The 22,592-nt window shown below is 33.5% G+C and overlaps 1 protein-coding gene across 3 annotated transcripts; it reads left to right on the top strand.

Annotated features, from left to right (window-relative positions):
- The first annotated feature begins 122 nt into the window (after window positions 1-122).
- Window positions 123-21,041, top strand: LOC131854579 (uncharacterized). 3 transcript variants are annotated; one of them, XM_059205697.1, is made up of 5 exons: window positions 123-271; window positions 9,062-9,158; window positions 11,707-11,943; window positions 12,017-12,143; window positions 12,880-13,141. In XM_059205697.1, the coding sequence occupies exons 1-5, from the start codon at window positions 243-245 to the stop codon at window positions 13,038-13,040; spliced, it is 651 nt and encodes a 216-aa protein (XP_059061680.1). In that variant the 5' UTR covers window positions 123-242; the 3' UTR covers window positions 13,041-13,141. The 3 variants fall into 3 exon arrangements, with proteins under 3 accessions (XP_059061680.1, XP_059061681.1, XP_059061679.1); XM_059205698.1 differs by lacking the exons at window positions 11,707-11,943; window positions 12,017-12,143; window positions 12,880-13,141 and adding exons at window positions 15,192-15,428; window positions 16,425-16,551; window positions 17,004-17,564 and having other exon boundaries at window positions 124-271; XM_059205696.1 differs by lacking the exons at window positions 11,707-11,943; window positions 12,017-12,143; window positions 12,880-13,141 and adding exons at window positions 18,516-18,752; window positions 19,742-19,877; window positions 20,632-21,041 and having other exon boundaries at window positions 129-271.
- The last annotated feature ends 1,551 nt before the right edge of the window (window positions 21,042-22,592 follow it).

The following is a 22,592-nucleotide window of genomic DNA, read 5'->3' as shown; positions in this document are numbered from 1 at the left end:
ATATTATTTACATTGGTAACATTAAAAAAAAACCATTGTCGGCTACACCATGCATCATGTCATGGTCAATAGACATTACATTGGAACTTAGGAGTGAGAGACATTTCACATTCTCAATCGTTCTCTCTGTCACTCACTTCAGTTCAATATTTACCGCGGACGGAGCAGTGCGCGCGCGTCGCTTGCGAAATTCCCAGTTGATATTTTTATTGTTTATTGCGTTCTGTTTAAAAAAAACAAAAATGGCGGGGACAACTATACCTTACGACAAGTGAGTTTTAACTATTATTTAATTGATCAGGTTGTTATTATGATTATTGTATTTGACAATAGGACACTGTTTTGAGTTTCGAATTACAATGTCTGCATTTACAAATGTTGATACCTACGTGGCGTGTTTGGAACGAGTTTTTAAAACAAAAAATGATGTTCTTGTACAAGCGACTGAGTTTTTGTGTATTCTATATTGCGCGGTATATTCGCTAAGCCAAAACTGATTTTGGCGATAGTAATCAAAAGTAATAATAATATTTGTGATTTAATATTGACCGGGTCATCGAGTTTACTGATTGCTCATTCTTTATGTTCTCAAATGAGTTGTGCATGCAGGGATATATATATAGTCTGCTATGTTGCTGATTGATGTAAGACTGATTTTGTTAATTGGGTAACTGTATGTTTTTATACTGGAATGATGCAGCCACTTGCGCTAACGTTTGTTATTTGTTTTGTTTTACCTTCATTGTTGTTTTGTTTTGTTCTTTTACTTCTGTTTTATATTTTTTAGATTGTCTTCGTTATTTTTTTTATGTTCTCTTATATTAATAAAAATTTAAGTATATATCACAATAACACAATCCAAATTTTACTTCCAATAAAATCATAACTTCTCAAATCCGTTTCAACTCTGCTGAAGCGAGCGTAAACCACAGGCGCAAACGCTGAATCATAGAGTACATCAAACAGATTCTAAATTAAAAAAAAACCGGTATATACTGACGGGGTACCTGGAGGAGGTTGGGAGTTATTAATCCAAATTATTAACAATTCCCTTCCCCATCTATTTGTATGTTTTTTTTATTGGATGATAATGAATTGGGGCTCTCGCCTACGCTAACGGTTTACGCTGGCGGGGCACTAGAGGAAAATGATAATTTGAGCATGATATCGGCTCAGTTAGCACATCGTTGACAATTCTCCAAGAATTTATCACGATGGTTTCCAGGGGGAACCGCGTGGAGGTCAACCCGACATGGTACATTGCTAGCAATGAGATCACTAGTGTACATTACTAACAATCACATTCCCTTCTTTATTTGTATGTTTACAATAATTGAGTTGGGGGTTGTTAGTAATGGGGTTTGATGTCACCATTGCTAGCTATGTGTTATTAGGTCAACCTAGCCGGTTCTCCCTAGAAACCAACGTGGTTTGAAATTCAAATTAAAAAATATTCCTGTAGGACATTTTAACGTATTTTTTGTTTATATATTTTTTTTTCCTACCGTCTAATTCAGTATATAGATCCAATTGATAAGAACTGGCAAGGAACTTAATTAAATTACTTATTTTTTCTTTTTAAATACCAGTTTATTTATTATATTTATATAGGAGTCTATGTCTAACATTAAATTTCGTGGTTGAAACTCAAAACTAAATATACATATATGTATAAAGTTTGTTCATGTGTAGAAAGTGCACGGAATAGAATGACGTCATTGATGACACTTTCTCTAGCATTGAATATCTCTAGTAGTGAACTATATATACAAATATACTATACATGTACAAATGATAATAGTATTTTTCAAGTAAAAAGTTCAATTTAATTAATAATTCAATCAAATAGTTTATTGTTAATTGTTTTTATACTACTAGTATATGATACATCTAACTTATTGGGATGCTCATCATTGCTTTGCCATCCTTCATTTGGGGTCACCGCAGTATGTTATCTACTTCTACAGTCCCCATTGGCCGTCAAATCTGAGCTTACACTTCTCATCTCATCTTTCACAGAGTCGATCCGTCTTTTGGTCGTCCACCCTTTTCTCTAATGTATGATAATGGATTGGTGCACCCACTTGTGCTAACGGTATGCGCTGGTTGGGCACCAGAGGAGGATGATAAGTTCATGAGGTCAGATCAGTAAGCCCATCGTGACAAATTCACCAGGAATATCACGATGGTTTCTAGGGGGAACCGAGTGGAGGTTTAACATGGTACATTGCTAGCTATGGGGTCACATTCCCCCTTATTCCTTCCCGTCATCTCTCTTTACATCCACCCAGTTTCATGTTAAATACTTTCTTTAAGACATGGTCCTTCGTAAAAGAATTGTAAGTAGCGAAAGCGTGACATACAATCACTTTCGTATTTAGAATATTATTTAGCGTGTAGGTGAGGAAGGAATGAAATAAGGGTTCCTATATATTACCGATAAAAGCCGGACGGTCCGTGTCATCGCTGTTCGATTGGTGCATTAATTTTTTATGGATGATAATGGAATGGCGCACCCGCCTGCGCTAAGGGTTTACGCTGACGGGGCACCAGTGGAGGATGATAAGATGCCCATGGTCAGGTCAGCTTGTCCATCGTTATTAAATAACCAGGTAATAACCACAACGGTTTCCAGGGGGAACCGAGTGACGAGTAGTGACGACCTAACATGGTACATTGCTAGCAATTGGGACACTAGACCTCATTACTAACAATCCCCTCTTGATGCATTAATTGCTGTCCCGCGGCAATGGAACGGCATCGTTGGCAGGAATCGTCAGGTTTAAACCTGATAATGTGAGCCTAGGTTTAGGCGGAGCATAAAGTCAGCCATTTTGGATTTAATTCACTTATAAACGTCGGAAAAGTTTTAACAAGATTTGATCTTTTAAAACACGTGTTTATTTTAAAGTGTATTTATTGTACATAATTACTTAAACACTACTTGTTCGTTAACTTAAACTAATCATTTATTAATTAGGAATTTCAGAAAATAGTAGGTAGTTAGGTAATCTTGTAATATGCATGCTATCCGGATGGATGGCAACTTGGACAGTTTTCCCCGGATTTGTCGTCCGGGGACAGACCCGGCGGGTTTTCACTTGCCCGGGTTTAAAAGTTATATGTGTGAGACTAGAATAATTTCTTATTAGGGAGAAGTGGATTGTTAGCACTGTGGACTGGTATTGACTGCTATTGAGCTATTGTTCCCATTGCTAACAATGTACAATGTCAGGTTGGCCTCCACGCGGTCCCCCTGGAAACCATCACGACTTATCATCCTCCACTGGTGGCCCAGTGTAAACAGTTGACGCAGAAAGGTGCAGCATTCCATTATCATTGATTTAAAAACAATCTTATAGAAGATGACTTTTATTTGTTAAAAGAAAGAAAGAAAAAATACTATATTTCTATTGAAAAAGACATACAAATTTAGTCTTCTCGCATGGTAGCGTAAGCGGAGAGTTGCTCCGTCAGTTTGTTTACAAAAATAAATCGCATTCAACATTTCTCTTATTGTTCCGTGTCAATAGTAACTTAAATATGTTTTGACTGGAACTTAGCAACTATAATGGCACAATCGGTCGCCTTGTTCAGGTTTTCCTTGGTTTACAAAGGAAAACCCTGGACACAGAGTAGGATAGGAGATGGAACATGGTTCGGGTTGGAACCCCATAATCGCAAGTCTTCCAAACAAACCCAAATATTACGCTAATTTGTCATGTTTGAATTAACTAAAAAATTCTGGCAATTCCCAGTAATATCAAATGAGGTTGTCCACTCGTGGGAAAAGCCGTGGTATTTACTATTACTCTGCAGCTAACTGCTTCTTGTGTTATTATTATCCAATAACAAAGACCCCTACATTCGTTGTGACATCGTACAATGAAGGGGTCAAACTGTATATCATTATTCGGTTGACCGATTCATATAATTGTATATACCTACCTACTATACATTATCTACGTACATGTTATGTGTGCATGCTATGATAATGTTAAACTATGTATTTGCATATATATATATATATATATATAGCTACGGTGTATCGTAAAATATTTATAGTTCTATATTTATTATAATAGTAAATAATATAAAATGTAATAAGTTTTTATATATAAGTACTTATATAAACTAACTTTATTTTATTAAAGTAAATAAGATTTCTAAAATAGCTAGAGCTATCTGTGAACGAGTACCGGTCAGAGGTTAGCAAGAACTAACAAACGTACATATAGCCAGACAACATTAATATAAATTTATTTTTTGATGTAAGTTCCCTAATACTCATATGATTTAGTGAGAAGCTGTTCATTTGTTATTACAAACTGACTATACAATTTTATCTACATATATTTAAGAACTAGCTACTAGCCCCATCTTCGCCCGGGAGTATTATACATTATGATGAGTATTATACAGATGTATTATACATATAAACCTTCCTCTTGAATCACTTTATCTATTCAAAAAAACCGCTTCGAAATCCTTTGCGTTGATTTAAGCATACATAGGGACGGACAGACAGCGACAGCGACTGTTTTGTACTATGTACTGATAGTATAATTATTAAAAATAAATATTAGACTACAGTTTCACAATTGCTATACAGATGGAGTGAATCCTTACTTCCTTACTAATATTATAAATGGGAAAGTAACTCTGTCTGTCTGTTTGTCTCGCTTTCACGCCAAAACTATAGGAGCGGTTTAAATGAAATTTGCTACACATATCGTCTAGAACCTGACAAAAGACATAAGCTACTTTTTAATCAGAAAAAAGGGTTGTAAGGGGTTGAAAGGGGAGATGAAAGGTTACATGGAAGTATCGACGATTTACGCGAAGTCGCGGGCACATCTAGTAGATAATATTTTATCAACTCTTTAGGTAGACAATTGGCTTCATTACATTTCGCTGGCTATGTTTGACAGAGGGCTGTCCCTCTGGTTGTCCCGCTCAAACAAGATTGTAAGCTTGTGCCTAACTTACTTTGAATAATAAAGATAATATTGTTTGTTATCGGTGTTTCCATTACTGTATCGTCAGTCGAAAACAAATTGACATATATTTTCGTATAAAAAAAAATGTGTCGACCAGATACGAACTTATGACCTTTTTATAAATATAGGTATTAAACAACTAGGTCACAATGCTCTCTATTTGCTGTGCTAATTGCAAAACCTCTTATCGTATCAGCTGGCGTTTGCTCCACCTGTGTAAAAAACTATTAAATCTCGTTTTCTACTTTCGCGGAAAATGGTAACACTGATTGGTAACAATGGTTAGGCGTATATGGTCACACGCGTGTATAATTCAACCTCGTTCTACCATCTACCATTCATGTACGTACATACATACATACTTCCTCAACGCGTGTCATGAACAATTTAACAAATTTTAGTCCATTGCGATTTTTATAAACTTCTAAATTACTCAACTTGATATACTATAGCGGACAATTAATTGTTTACACTCCAATTGCAATGTTGGATTACTTCCGTAATCTTACGCGTGTGAAGACTGAGTGTTTCTGTATACTATACTCTTATGTCATATGACTACCAAAATATTACAGGAACCTAGCATTTTGCGGAATAAAAATAAATATTTTTTTAAATTATAGCCTATGTGTTATTCTGATGTGTAAGCTATATTATTGTAAAGTTTCATCAAAATCCGTTCAGTAGTTTTTGCGTGAAAGAATAACACGCGTCCGTGCTCCATAGGCACAGAAGCGACAAGTATTTCAGTGCGGCTCATCGGTTACTTGTGACCCGAGAGCTGGTAGCTGGTACTTTGCTAGAGGCAAAGTATGGCCATTCAAAGAGGCAACACTGCCTGTATCTTAGGTACGCTACCTCGATGTGCCGCGCTGGATTGGATGATTGTTTTTTTTAATAAAAATTTAAGATGTTTACTAAAATTAAATTAGAAAATAAATGTGCCAATGAAGCTATAATAAACACATTTATTATTATAAATACAAAAAGATCTTACAATCTTAAGTCTAGCTATTCAAAGAGGGAACGCTGCCAGTATCTTCGGAACGTTGCCTAAAGGTACCCCTTTTAATAATATATTGTAGTCATCATATTATATATTTTTTTAAGCTTTTTCATTTTAGGTTCTTAGTTGTACAATTAGGTTATATAATACTAGTAATAAATATTGTTTTATTATTAATATGTACATCATTAACTTATAAACTGAAAGATAAAATCGTGTAATTAAGAAATAATGTAAATAAAAGCATTATCTTATATTTAAAAACAATATTCATTCCAATACAATAGTCTAAGCGTCACTAAACCCACAATATTTACGGAATACAAATATGTAAACTGACATTACTCTATTGTTAAACATATGGCGTGAATAATTTCGAATTTGAAATATCACTCAGTTTATAAAACACAAAAGATTTCGAATTTTGTAAATGAAATAAAAAAAACTGGCAACCGTATTCAATCATACTTTACAATATATGACGATACTAGGTGACCCGCGCAACTTCGTCTGCAACATTTATCATTATATTTCGCCCAATTGCATAATATCCTTTTAAATCATAGCCTATCTATTATTTTGATCTATAAGCTATATTACTGTAAAGTTTCATCATACGTTCAGTAGTTTTTAAAGAGTTACAAACATCCATCCATACTCACAAACTTTCGCATTTATAATATTATTATATAAGATTTAATAATATCCCAAAAAAACACTAAAGACTATATATATATTTTTTAATGGGTCATAGAGGATAGAGTGGTTCAACCCCCTGAGGTAACGGTTTACGATGGTGGGGCACCAGTGGAGTATAACAAGATGAGTATGAGCTCAGGTTAGTGAGCCCATTATGGCGAATTTAATTGGAATTGCACATAGATTGCGAAATAATTATGATAATATTTTAAGAAAGGTGTTACATATGAATGTGGATGGTTATAAGGGCAGAGGAAGGCCGAAAAAGAGATGGATGGACTGTGTGAAAGATGATATGGTAAGAAAGGAAGTAAATAACGCGATGACTGCGAACAGGGATGAATGGAAGCGAAAAACATATTACGCCGACCACAAATAAATGGGATAAGGAAGAAGCAGATGATGACTTAGATTGTGAAATAAACTATCTGCCGAGGTTTTCTCGAGAGACTACAGCATGGGGTTTTACATATTTATATACGTAATAATATATGTTAATGTTTATTCATTTAAGTGAGGTAAACGACTTTAATTTCAGTTCAATATGCATTATTTATATTATTAACCGGGTCTTAACACGAACTATATTTTATGGCAAATAAAGGTATTTGCCTTTCTCCACGTTTCGACTAGGTTGCACTAGCTGTGGTCACGAGCTGACTGGAGTAACAGCGATGTCAATGTGTATAGATGACAGCAGTTTTTTCATCTACCATCACTAGATTGTTCAACGAAAGTTCCCGACACACAGCACTCGCGGTATTAAAATTAGTTCGTGTTAAAAACTGTTGCGAATATACCTGATTGTCCGCTCCAGAGGCACTGGATAACGTTGCATTGTGGACCCAGTGCTTCTGGACGTGGACACAGTTATATGAGTTAAATATATCTACGTATATGTATATTATAAGTTACGAACATAGTTTTATAAGTTTTTTACTAACACAATATGGATGTAATACGAATTAAAATTAAAATAAATAAATAAGACCCGATTAATAATATAAATAATGTATTAAGTTCAAAGTCTGCATGTAAGTGAACTCTTTCGCAGATGTCTCAATAGTATTATAAGTTCTAGTTGAATCAGTACAGGTTTTACATAGGTAGAATTTTAAGTTGTTTTTGTTTAAAAATAACCATTTCAATATGGTTTAATGTAAATCCAATAGACAGTGTTCATAAAAAATATTGCGCAATAAAAAAAATACACCGCTATGCCATGTTACGTCGAAATTATTACACTCGCATAGCTACTCATATGTCCGTATCAAATTGTATCAGTTTTGCATACCTACATATCATTAAGTGTCTTGTTTTGATTCTGGGAAATACAGAATGGAATATGCTCATGTTTCCTTATAACTTAGTTTTGTGCGCCCGCGCATATGGAGTAAAACCGGTTCGTTTAACTTTTCCTTGTACGTTTTTTCTTAATCTTTAATAGCTAACACAAAATGGCGATTCAATTTATTCGCATTTCTTTGTATATTAAAGAATTTTAATTTTCTATACTAATATTATAAAGGCTGATTTTTTTTATGTCATCCAGACCGTTGTCCCGAATGAGATTTTTTTAATGGATGGAATGGCAACCGCCTTTGGCAACTGTGAGGATAAGATGAGCATGAGGTCAGATTAGTTAGACTATCGTGATAAATCTACTAAGTAATTTATCACGATGGTTTCCAGGGAGAACTGCGTCCAGGTCAACTTGATTTTATACATTGCGTCATCAGTCGACATTACTGACTATTCCCACTTATTCAGAGGTTGGGGCACTCCACCATCGTACTTAGTATTTTTTTTATTCTTCACCACATAAAGATATTTTGTCAGCAAGTATTATAATTCTATATAGATATTATGATACAATAATATTATGCTGTATTTGACGTGGGTAGAGCTGTTTTTTTCGTTGTAAGAAATCGTCTGCGTGGGTCAGACTCAGTTTCGCCTATTTCCTTCCAAGTTGCATGTTAACGTGATGTTCTTGTATATAGGTGACGGTTACCACTTACCATCAGGTGAGACGTTAGCTCGTTCGCCATCTTAATTACATAAAATAAGAGTGCTTGTTACTTTTTCATGCAAAATCTACTGGAGATATTCATATTGAGTTTTGGAGACAGATCATCATTTTCTTCCATTTCCCATTTATTTTGTGTCGTTGTAATATATATCTTTCTTCTTTTCTACCAAATCGTCTTTCACACAGTTCAGCCATCTCTTTTTCGGCCTTGCGCTGCCCTTTTAACCATCCACATTTATATGCAACACCTTCCTTAAAATATTATCCGTTATCCTAGATTAATACATAAAAAATGTATGCTAATGCAATAATATTTTGTTTCAGTATGTCAACACCAGAAAAATCATGGCCACTCTTCACAAAATGCTGTTTCTGCATACCACTAAGAACTGGATGCTTCATCATGGGATATTTCAGCTTGGTATGTAATAAAATTATCCAATTGCTGTGAGATATTAATATTTTTTAATGTGTCCTGTTCTCCATCAGGTGATCCGACAGCTTGTTTATAAAACTATATAAAAGATAGAGAGTTGGATCTTTGGTCTTTCTCTTTTTATTTATTTAAAACTAGACTAACATTATAATTAAGATATTTTTGATTTCTTATAAATATACTCTCAAAAAGTACTCAACCGATATAGCTACATAGCACTTTATATTGGCCATATGATCTTTTAATTATAATATATTTTCACAAAAAAATGAAAAGTTGCATTTATAACATTTTTTTTTCAACAAAATTAAGGAGCTCTTAATAATTCCATCTGCACATTACTAGTTTATAATATAGGTCTCCATGTCATTAACGATGGTTTCAGAATGTTTCTACTTAAGAGATTTCCGTTTAAAAAATTGTTATTCAAAAAGTTAACGTACTTACAGCCGCGTCGCCATTACGCGTGACGCGCAGCCCTGAAAGTGGTTTCTCTTGTAACTCGCTGAAAAACTCGCGTCGCGAACTTTCCCGAACAATGCCGCCATTGAAAACAGTTTACGGGATTTCCAAAAATGTTCCAGTTGCTGTAGTTAAGCTTACACAGGCAAATTAAATGGTTGTGAATAAATATAACTTAATAATTACTAAATAGTAAACAGAACTAAGTGTTTATATAAATAAACTTAAGGTAAGCACATTTTGATTGTAATTTTTTATTCCACCTCCAAATTCTTTACGTTAAGAAGAATGAACGAGTTACTAGTTGTACTTGCCATTTGCTTTTAAAACAAATGTATAACTATACATATTTGGGATTGTGTGGGCCCATAACATGTTAAAATCAGTCAAAATATCAAATAGACAATCTAGCTAGTTCAGTTTGAAAAGGCATTAAAAAGATTTAAATGAAACCCAGAACCCGAACAGAAGGAAAAACAGACGACTTCGATGAATTAAAAAAATGAGCTGTTACACCCGTAATATACAATCTAATTAAAGACCACGGAAAAAACAATATAGTTGTGAATAGATTGTGAACCTTCCTCCTTTGTGAACCATCATTCAGAGAATTATGATTAAATTGCTAGAAAATAGAATTACTTATATTATATTATATTAGAACAGACAATTTTATGGATTCATATGGCTTTGCCAGATATCAAATTTTTAAAGGCTTTATCAGAACACATCCGGCAAGTTATTTGAAGGGAAAACTTTTCCGCAACTGATGACTGACCTAAGGAATGACGATATTATTGAAGCTGTTAAACGGGACCTCAAATAAATTCTGGATTAACAGTGGAAGATTTATTGTTGTATAAGGCGAGAAATAATGCCTGTTAGAGAATTCCACTGCTTTGCTGATTGCAAATGAAGCGAAAATGCAGAGCGCTTGGATCGAACAGAACTTCAACGAGGAGCATGTATCTGTTTCCTACACTTTACGGTATGGAAGGGTGCTGAAGAAAAATAGACGTATTTTCTTCAGCGTACGTCAATATTTTTAATATGAATTTTTCAATGGGCCGTGGAAAGGATTCCTAGTAATTGAGACTAGTAAGCCATATATTTAACATATTTGCTATGTCAAGTTGATCTACAAGTGTAAAAAAAAAGCTTTAAATTTGTTACCTCTACCTCTTTAGTGTCCCACGTGACGTGGCAATACTTTACTATCGTCTGCTATATGTATCGGAACATGAACAAAAATCATGACTAACTGCAAAGAGGCTAGAAGGAAATCAATTACAGGAAAGTAGCTTATTCTTTCTATTAAATGCTAATTAAGTGTAGGTGTCGGTATATCCAAATTATTTACTATATTCTTACTTAAGTAGATCAAAGTTCAGTTCATCTGCGTGGGTAACTCTGTCTTACCTATTTCTGCCACAAATAGCTATGTTTATAAAATCTGTTGAATGATGAGAAATTACAATGCACGGTGGCATGATTCCTTAGCTCTCCTCGAATGAAAACGTATGACAGCTACCATAGAGGTCATAAATTCAGTAAGATGTCTGTGGCATTTTTAATGTTTACCTAATATGACGGTTGCTCTTTTCGGTTGATCGGCCGTTGGTAAATATACTTTTGTTCTCAATAGCTAGTAAATTCGCCACCGTAGGCTTATTGACCTGACCTCATTCGTCCTCTACTAGTGCAACGTCAGCATCTAGTTCCATTTCTTCATCATCCATAACACAAACATTGAAAGTTTAGAGATCGTGTTTCAAATCCTTTAATTTGATCTTTACTATTAATATAGTTAGATTTTTTTTACAAACAAGCTGACGACTCGCCTGAGTGACGTACAAGTGAATGTCACAACAGAGATCAAAGAATTTATGATAGCTGTAACCTTTCATTAATTGCAATTCATTCAGTAGTCACGTGTCATGTTTCCATATTCTGTAATTTTACTGTTTATATCACCGTAACACGCTTGCGAATCGAGTTGTTTGATGGCAGAGATAGATAAGTCAGAGGTATCCACGCAGAAGACTTTATATAGGTTCCCTTTTATTTCCAGGTTGTCAAAATATTACATACCATCACGCTGATCGGGATAACGGGGTACTTCGGGTATACGACCCAGGGCTTCGAGCATTTCAATATACCCGAGGACTACGATGTCCGTAACCTAGCTAAGCTCAGGATAATCGAGAGGCCAATCCTAAAGAGGGCGGAATTGTACCTCATCATTGCGCTTCTAGCAAACTTTATCTGGCTCTTTGTCAACATTGGTTGCTTAATCGGATTACATAAGGTTAGTAGTTTAATTTACACACAGTCAATAATTTTTTTTATTTGTTTGTCTTATTATATTTTGTTGTTCACAGAGACGCCCTGGTCCCGTCCGTCTGTATGTTACATTAGCTATTTTTAAGATAATTTTGTGCCCGATTGCTGTAAAATATCTGGTGGGAGTCGACATCGTGACAATAGCCATCGAATTGTTTATGTTTGGTAAGTTTTCTTTATTGTAACAATTATTATAACAGATTTTTCATCTGAAGTATAAATAAAATCTATTTAATTATATAGTACTTATTACACCAAATATCGTGTTTCAACAAATTCACCAAGAATTTATCACGAAGGTTTTCAGGGGGAACCGCGTGGAGGTTGGTAAATCGTTAGCGCAGGCGGGTGCACCATTCCAATCATCCATAAAAAAACCAGTAATTTTTTTTACATTTGTCTAATTGCACTTTACAAGCAATATACTTGAAATGCGGACATTTCAAGTTTTACGTCCACTTCGACTTGGATAGGTTACCTTTGACTCTAGAATTACAGTCGAAAACATAAATTTTTTATTTATATTTTTATTTATCATAACTTATTGTTTATTAAATTAAATTATCATTGTTTTGATATGCGTTCTATGAATGTAAAGTCATAGAGTCATCGTAGTGTCAAGGTCGACCGATAAGCCAGAACCACTAAAAACATAAAAGTAAATAACCTCACGACAGTACCCACAGATGGTGTAATCAGATGCATCACCTGGCGGGATAAGGTGTATTCTATAATATGTTAGACTATTTGTATTTAAACTTACAAGTGTTGAACCTATTGCCATGCTACGTGTGAAGGTAGACGAATATGTCTGCCCATAAAAAAAAAATATTTTCCATCTACCCGCTACTCTTCAGTTTACCCGTGATTTTTCCTAATTGTTTTTTTTCTTCTTTTATAGTAATGTCAACTCACTTTATCCTGGTCTACTACATATATGCTAAACAAATGGAACGCGAAGCACAACAGCAAGACACCGAGTCGGTTATTGTTGAAGTCCCGAAAATAAGTCACATCTACCCAGAGAAACTTGATAAACAAAACCTTGTCTCGAAATCTTAAAGTCTATATTCTACTGTATTTTTTTTTATGTCACTGTTTCATATTCAACAGTTTGATGATATCATGTTACTCTAGTTCTTAAGAATTTGTGTTTTATTCATATAAAATAGAATATAATATTTATTACTGCATTTTTAATAAAAAAGCCAACAATCGACCAGTAAATATAATATACATAAATTTAAATTAAGAATTGCAAAAGTCGCGTTTACACTGTGATAGTTTGAAGCAAGATCTTAAGTTTTAAAGCGCCATAATTTTGCGGACAAACGTCACAGCCAAAAAATGGGGCCCCACTGCTGAGCAGTTTTATTAAACCGCACATATCGCTATCCGCCAAATTGACAACACTGCCAACCAACAAAAAGAATTTAGAGGAATTCCGAGGGTATAACTTTCGAATTTCTCTCAACTGAGTTGCCATGATTATAGTCGGGTTGCAACCTGTCATATTTATTTTGAAACTGGGACAAATTTTGAAAAGTTCAGTTCGATCGAGATTTTCTGGTAAGGGTTCCAGGGCCCCTTGAGCTTGAGGGCCTTGGGGCACTGCCCCGCCTAGCTCCTAAGTAGCTACGTCACTGGGTAGATGAAACCCATACGCAGTCCAAGTTTCCAGAACTTTTCTTTCGCAAATGTACGCGAATGCTAATAGTGCCCATAATCCTGGAGCTAATACAATGAGTTTTACAATTTAGTCTTATTTTCCGTATGACTGCATTGTAACTTAATTGATGAACAGGTACTATCGAAATATCTTTACTAATGTAGACTTTATTTTGAAAAATCTGTTGCAACTATTGTTTGTGTATTTTTTATCTTTTGTGTCAACATTTTTATCGCTTCACAGTTTTAGACTGTTTTATGTACTTTAATAAACTCATTGTTTATTTAACTAAACATATCTATTAATGTAAATGCCATGTAGCCTGATATACAATATATAAAAAATAAAATTTATTCCAAAATGTATGTTTAACTTGTAACTTATATAATCTTTTTGGAAATTTTGAAAATAGTTAATGTGAAATTTACAATACGAATTTAGCCGTGTCAAGTTGACATGCGTAAATGAATCTGTAAAATTTATTGGCTCTCACGTTATGAACAGTGGAACTCGCGGATGGTATTTGACGGTCTCCAAATATCCTTCTGAAAGAAGGATATTTGGAGATGCGATCTATTGATGACAATTCAAACGACAGCAATAAATAAAACATATATAGCGCCATCTCTTATTTTATTACTAAACTAATTAATACAATTATAGATGACGTATTGATATTTCTCATAAAATCTATTATCTTAACCCTTTGCGGGAGATTTTTTCAGCTTTCGTTAAATTTAATAATAAAATCTGTGAAAAGTTTATCTTCATTCCCCCAGCTGTTTTAAATTGAAACCTTAACACAAATACATATAGACAGGTTTCCCTTGGCAAGGATTTAACTATTTTATTTCATGCAAAGAAGATATAAGCGTTCCATGTGACGTGATATTAAATTACTGTCGTCTACTTTATATTTCTGAATATTAATAAGGACCAAGGCCAGAAGGACGTTTGACACCATAATCACAGGGAAATAGTATTCTTTGTATATCCTTCTATATTATCCTTCTTTTAATTACACGGGTAAGTGTCCGAACTTCTTTTTTTTGTCGTGTGTAAAGTTTTCAAAAGATACTACGGTTTTTTTGGATATTTTTACACACGTGAGGGGTAACGTAACGTGGGGTGTGTGTGATTTTTACACACTAAAAAACTACACGGCGTACCTATGACTGCCATTGCTGGAGTCGCGAAGTGATGTTTTTTGCTTAAATGTGGTATTGCAGTTTAACATAATTAAAATATATTATTTGTATACATTACTCACTTCTGACATGGAATAGACAAATAGTGCCATATCAGTTGTAATTATGTACATAAAAGAATTGAAATTTCCAAATTTAAATCAACATGTTCTCGATATATTATTTCCGAAATTTTGTCACTATAGAGAGTCTTATATATGCAAGGATATACATAATATTATTACTATAATTATGACTTTGATATATAGTGTCTCAACTTGCAAAGCAATCTACTGGGGTACTAAATGGGAAGTTAACCATGTAGATGACTCTACACAGTATCGCTGTCTTTTCCAGATCATCAAATTGTTGTATACCATCAAGCTGATCGGGATGATTGAGTACTACGGCTACTCAACGCACGGCTTCGAGTATTTCGAAATACCCGAGGACTTCGATGACCAGCAAATAGCTAATCTCAAGATAGTCCAGAGACCTGTCTTAAAGAGGATTGAATTGTATTTCGCGATAGCACTCGTGGTTAACTGTATCTGGCTCTTTGTGAACATTGGCTGCTTGGTTGGATTACATAAGGTTGGTTTATTTACATTTTTTTTATGTAGTATGACGGCCTCGGTGGTGTAGCGGTTTAGCAGAACGCTTTACTTCCGATGGTCGCGAGTTCGATTCCTCGCACACATAAATATTTCTGTCAACACTTGAGGCCCTTCCACTAGTTTACGTCTTTAATAACATAGATTTAAGTTCATCTAAAAACAGTCTACGTCCAGACTCCACCTCGAATGTGCGTGTTACTATTAAGCCATGTAGCACACTACCAAATAAACTTACTAATGTACAATAAATAGTACAATTATTTCACCTGTATACTCACTACCTACATACTAATGTAAACAAATACAGTAGAATCCTGATTATCCGAACATCCGATTATCCGGACTCATTCGTCTCGGCTCTAATTATAAATCTAGATATTTGAGGATATGAACAGTAGCGAGAGAGAAGATGAAGAGATTGAAACTAGGGTTTTATGTCAAGTACCATCTCACGCAGAAGGTTTTGAAGCTCTAGATGTTGCTTTTAAGTGGTTTGAAAGACAGGACGAATCGGATCCCATACAGTTGTTACAGCTGAAGCGCATCAGGGACTTGGCCGTAATGAAAAGATGTGATTCATTACGTCAAAGATCAATAATAATATATTTCCAACAAAAATTTTAAATTACATAGGTATTATGTAATTCATTATCTATCGTTAAAGCTCATTTTTTATATATCGTATTATCTAAGTGAAACCCATAACATAATAAATAAATATTAAAATTTAAGTATTGTATAATTTGCTTTGAAATCGGTTATCCGGATTTTCGATTATATTGAATACCCCTGGTTTTATTTGATCCGGATAATCGGGGTTCTACTGTATATTATGTAGCGACACCCCATCAGATCATATATGTAACGTTATAGTGGTGAGGTGATAACCAAGCGCGCTGGATTCGTAATATTTTATTCTTAATATTAAAGTATATATATATATATATTTTAATTGTAATAATGTTGTCCACAGAGACGCGCCGGTCCTATCCGTCTGTTCGTGTCGTTGGCTATCTTTAAGATAATTCTGTCTCCAATTGCAGTCATATATCTGATGGGAGGCGACAGCGCGACAATTGTTATTGAAATATTCATATTCCGTAAGTTGATTTACCTGTTTCCCTTTTCTGTTGTACTAAATAAATTTGACACGTTTATGTGAAAGAGTTTTTGAGTTTGAGGTGGTCACACACGGTGCTGCTCGTCGTTTCTTTTACTTGAACTTGGCTTTGACGCGCTCCCGCGTGTCTAGATTTAGTTATGTAATGATAGGAAAGAAAAATAAAGAAAGGAAGAGACAAATAACATATATTCGTTGTGGCAAGGAATCGAACCCGCGACCATCGGAAGGCTAAACCGCTAGACCACTGAGGTTTTATATTATAAAGGTATTTCCTTAATTTGTGAGTGAACTTAAATTTTATTAGACAAAATGTTTTTGATTAACATAACATAAGTGTCTGTAATAGATCTACATGAATGAAGATATTTTGATTCGAAATGATTTTTTTTTTGTGTAAGAAAGATAAATAATTTTGTTTTTTTTTTACAGTACTATCAGCCCACTTTATCCTGATTTACTACGTATATGCCAATCAAATGGAACGTGAGAAGCAAGACATACAGTCAGTTACGATCGAACATGTCCCGAACATAAGCATCGTTAATCCTATTAAACTGGACAAACAGAACCTTGTCGCTTAAATATTAAAGTTCATTTTACATTGTTGTCCTTTAAATATTAATGTTTATTTTTAATTGCATTATTTTATGTTATTGATAATTTTTAATTTAATCATATAACCATAGATAAATTATTATTATATTGTACTGGAGGTCGCCCCGCTCTTATTCGAATTTAAACAAAATTGAGTCCTATGTACCAAGCTGTAATGTCTATAAATGATTGGATAGTATCCCATTTTTTTTTTAATTTATTTGAGACTAGTACATGCTTGGAAAACTTTCTATATCTTTGTGCACAAGTATTCACAGTTTCATACAAAAGTTATTTATTTCTAGTAGCGATTATGTTAACATTGTGGTGATTAAGAATTTATATTTTTTTTAATTTCCTATAATTTTAATCCATTTGTAATATTAGCTAAGGTACTTCTATAAAAGTAACAACTTTTTTTATGTACGTTATTTATATACTAGTATTGTATATTTTTATTAATATTAAATAATATAAATACAAAATAAAGTTTATTACGAAATTAATGTTTTATTTCTTATCTATATAAGATATTTAATACAATAGTTACCTATAGTTACAGTGCAGTTGGAATTATGAGAACTGCACAAAATATCTGCGTGATAATTAAAAATAATTACAAATTAATTTTAAATTTTAATAAGTTCAGTAGGTATAATTTTGGCAATTTGACATAAATAGTTACCCTATTTTTATAAATGATTTTATTTCTTGATTGTTATAAACGCATTTATTTCGTGCACCTATTGTTGTTAATTTATGATATTCTGAGCAAATTTAGGATTCCTACTAATAATATCAAACACTATGGGCCATATATATCACACACTATTAACGTCAAAATGAGTTAAAAGTTCTAAATTCGAATTAATAGTTTTTAATTCTAACATTATTTATGGCCAGTCATTTTGGAAAATTCGAAAATTTAAATTATAATATTGACGGAAGAAAACGAACTTAACAACTTTACAAATATCCATCTGGTATCTGTTATTTAAAAATTTCATACCTCCTATACACACCAATTTGTAACTTTAAAAAATAAAAATTATTTCTATGGAAATTAATAAATATATATAGAGATTATTTCTATATATTAGTATATACCTAGTTTTTTGAGTCTGGTGTGAAGTTGAGTTGTTCAAGTTACCACAAGCCTGGTTACATTGTCATGAGTATTTAGTGAGGCTAAAACAAATTACTTTCAGATTATAACCTATCTTGCCATATAAGTTGCTTAGAGGTAGTATGTAAAATTATCTTATCTGTGGTGATAGAAATGGATGGAGGGTGAGGTTATATACCCTTAGCATTTGCAGAGGATTTTATACAAACTCTTGTTTCCAGGTCATCAAATTGTTGCATACCATCACTCTGATAGGGCTTATAGCCTACTTCGGCTACACAACTCACGGCTTCGACCATTTCAACATGCCCGAAGGTATAGATGATCATCAAAAGGCTAACCTTGTTAACATCGAGAGACCGATCCTAAAGAGAGCTGAACTGTACTTCGTGATCGCGCTATTGGCAAACTTTATCTGGCTGTTTGTTAATATTGGCTGCTTGGTTGGTTTGCATAAGGTTGGTAATTTTACATTAAGTAGTGTATCTGTTTGAATTCGAATAAAGTGGGCTTTGGACCTTACTTGTTTGTCATCTATACATATAAATAAAATTGGTGTGTCTGTTTGTAATATTGAAACGTTTTTTACTAAATGCATATGAATATAAATACTGTACATACACCAAAATAACATTTTTTAGAATTTTTGCCTTACTGTCTGTTTGTTCCGGCGAATGAGCTCTGAAATGGCTGGACCAATTTTGACAAGACTTTTATTGGCAGCTAGCAGTAGCCAATTTTATTTACATGTATAGACTTGCTGTCCCGGCAAACTTTGTTTGCCTTAAAATAATAAAAAATAATTTAGGGGTGGACTACCCCATGGAGCACATGTCGGTCTTAAGGGATCATCTCAGTGTGACAGTCCGAGAAATCTCTAATTCTCGCGATTTTTTTTCTCATGGTTTGAATAATTTTTTCGTCCTGTTTTTTTTTTTTTTAATAAATGAAGATATTCAGGACATATACAAAATGTTTTTTTTATGTCGATTTATTGAGTGTCCAATAGTATTGAGTGTCCAAAAGTATCGTAAAAAAAGATATGGTAAAACTATATGGTGGCCATGATTGCGACCTCAATTTAGATTTGAAACAAAAATTTCTAAAAGATTATTAATCTGTAGGAAATATTTAATTGAGTTTCTTGCCAAGAAACTCAATTAAATATTTTTTTTAAAGCCAGTTTATTTACAAAATTTACTTATATAGGTGTCGGTGCAACGTCTAACATTCAATGAAAATCCTGTGCATGAACAACTATTGCCATGCACGCTCGTCATTAAAGTAATCGTTTTGTGAGTTGGGCATTGCTCAATAAATATTATTCAACAGATGTTTTGAATTTATTTAAGTGTAGATAATATTATTACTACTATACTACAGATATAAAAATTTTTTTTTTAATTCAATTGTGTATTTTAATATTAAAATTGGAAATTTATTACAGAAACGGCCAGGTCCCGTCCGTCTGTACGTTTCGTTCGCCACTTTCAAGCTAATTCTATCTCTGGTTGCAATCGTATATCTGTTAGGCACCAACAAAGGGAATCTGATCACAATTATCGCCGAATTATTTATCATTTGTAAGTATTCTTTTTGTTAATGTTACGTCAGGGTAGATCTAATGAGTTAGTGCTTTTGAAATGGTTTTACGTAGGTATAGATCAAATGAGTTCGTTCCTTTCTGGGAAAAATATATTTAAATATATGTATTTAGTTGCCGTTGAAACGAAAGAAGAAGAAAAAGCGTTCCTTTGAAATACTGTTGCGTAAGGATAGATCTAATGAGTTAGTTCCATTCAAAACGCAGGCAGATTGTAAAAAATTCCAATTAGTTCCAATATTAAATTAGATGTAAGCAGGATTATTTAATGATATAAAAATAAAAAAAATACAGAAAAAAAAATTACAGGATTCGAAATTACTATTAGATATAATAATAATAATATCTCAGGAGAATTAAAAAAATCAGGGAAATAGCGCCATCTAGTAACTATACCAAAATAAGCAGTGTATATTGAATTTATGTAGTCATTACTATGTAATTTTCAGGTAAATAAAAACATATGTTTTATAAGAGTTGTCGCTGCCTTTCTGAGAGTAATAAAAAAATTGAATTTATGTAGCCACCTGTAACCGTTTTAAAAAAGACGAGTAAATTATCATACATAAAATTACTGTGGATTTATATGCGGGCAAAATCTTGAAAATGAATATTACTTGCAAATGTACAGCGCTAAAAATGTTTACATACTTTTATACAAACGCCATTTTGTTCTATGTGACGCGAGACTGTTTTCATTGCCATCCATAAACAAAAATTCCTTTTTTTTACAGTACTGTCAGCCCACTTCATCCTGGTCTATTACGTATATGTTAACCAACTGGAACGACAAGAACAAGACAGCGAGTCGGTTAATGTTGAGCAGGTCTCCAACATAAGCCACATCTATCCTACTAAACTTGACAAAAAAACCCTTGTCGCATAATTTTTAAAGTCTACATTTGATTGCATTTATTTTTTCTTAAGTTACTGCTTAATTTTTTCATATCTGGTAACTGGGGCGTTGCATAACCATTTAGTTTTAGGATTTGTGTTTTATTAGTTTAAAAATGGAATGTTATAATATATAACGACATAAGTGCGTTATGGTTATAATACACGAGGCGTAATAGAGCCGAGTGTGTTAAATAAGCACGTATATCGTACGACGATTTTCAACACACTTGATTTTAAATAAACTCAACATTAAAACTGTGGTGCTTTGTCGGCGTATTACTTTTTTAAAATAGCGCACTGTCTTGCCTGGCATGGTCAGTTCGAAATTAAAAAATAACATAGTGCGGTTATGGATTATAACTTCAGTATTGGCATTTATAACGCACACCTGTTTTATGAGCTGCCTTATATATCGAAAACCGGTGAAATTAGATCCACTTTACGAGCAAGTGTGTTGTAAATTTAATTACTAAAATTTAATAAAATATACTATCAGTCAGTTGTAGTAAAGATACAGACATTTCAAAGAATTACTAATGTTCCGTTTAGCCGCTAAATTTCGGCCTTTGCATGCGACTGTATGCTGTGCAAATCGCCATTTTTTCTTCGTAGACTTTAGGCAAATCTTTAACGCTAAAACAATGATTTTTACAATTTAATCTTTTTGTAAGTTGATCTGCAAACTAGGAAGAATGTAAAGGTATTTTGGTCGTTATTATGAATAATTTCAACTTCAGCCATTTTGTTTTTAATCAAGGAATCTCTTTGTCTTTGTTTGTTTATTAACTAAAATCTACTTTATAATATACAATAAAAACAAATTACTAATTTAATATGTTCTTTATTTACTAATAATACATTTATATCGATGTTAATGCCATAAAGTGATAGAAATAATTTATAAAATATAATCAGAAATTAGTGTTTTATTTGTTACGTGCGTATTTCGCAGAATTTACAAATGGTAATGCAGTAAGACTGCGTATAATCTTTGTGTGATGAATGATTGCAGATTCTAAATTTGAAAATATGCTCAGCATTATGTTGCCATGTTGTATTATACTGCTTTTATCCGGAGAATTTAAATTGCGTTACTTAGCATTTTTTTGTAAACGATGGCCACACCACTACCTAGAGAGACCGGTACACTACACTATAAAATTCTTTCTTTGTGATTCCGTTGAAAGGTGAGATAAGGAGTGAAATTACAGGGTGTATTGTATGTGTAACACTAGTAGTAGAGAGTTAATTAGTCAAGTCTCGCGCCGGGCGTACACAGTCTGTGTGGCGCAAGAGGGGAGATATTCCCCACTCAGTCGACGCGGAGTAAAAACGTGGAATTGTGGCTAACGAGCTGATGTTATGGCGATAACAAATAATATACTAGAAGATATAATCATAATAATCTCAGGACGATTCACAGAGAGCCATCTAGACCCAAGTTAAGTTAGTTAAAGCTTGTGTTATGAGTACTAGATAACTGATACAAATACCTAGATAGGTTTTTTTCGTAAATACATTCATATTATACATAGAATAAGAAGAGATATAAAAAGACTTAAAAATATATGTGAACACTAAAGGTATGACAAAATCTTACTCCTGAGGAATGACAACACATGTGTAGTACCGCTGGCGTTGCATGATAACGGAGGGATAATCGTTGTTCAAGTATATAGATGGATACCATTTCCGCCTGGTAGGTTGCTTACATAGTCTATATCACTTTGGTATAATTTTCTTTTCAAACAGTGATATAATTGTATTGGGTTGACTGGAAGAGATCTCTTTTAGAGAT

The sequence above is a fragment of the Achroia grisella genome, unplaced genomic scaffold (assembly GCF_030625045.1).
Source record: "Achroia grisella isolate CSIRO2021 unplaced genomic scaffold, CSIRO_AGI_Agris_v1 utg1240, whole genome shotgun sequence".
NCBI lineage: Eukaryota > Metazoa > Arthropoda > Insecta > Lepidoptera > Pyralidae > Achroia > Achroia grisella.
The sequence above is the reverse complement of the archived record's forward strand: the minus strand, read 5'-3'. Positions and strand labels throughout refer to the sequence as shown.

Excerpts from the sequence above, each read along its gene's own strand:
- LOC131854579 (XM_059205696.1), top strand. The coding sequence starts at position 243 with ATGGCGGGGACAACTATACCTTACGACAA. Across the intron at positions 9,159-18,515 it reads TCATGGGATATTTCAGCTTG|GTCATCAAATTGTTGCATAC; the intron begins GTATGTAATAAA and ends TCTTGTTTCCAG. Across the intron at positions 18,753-19,741 it reads GCTTGGTTGGTTTGCATAAG|AAACGGCCAGGTCCCGTCCG; the intron begins GTTGGTAATTTT and ends AATTTATTACAG.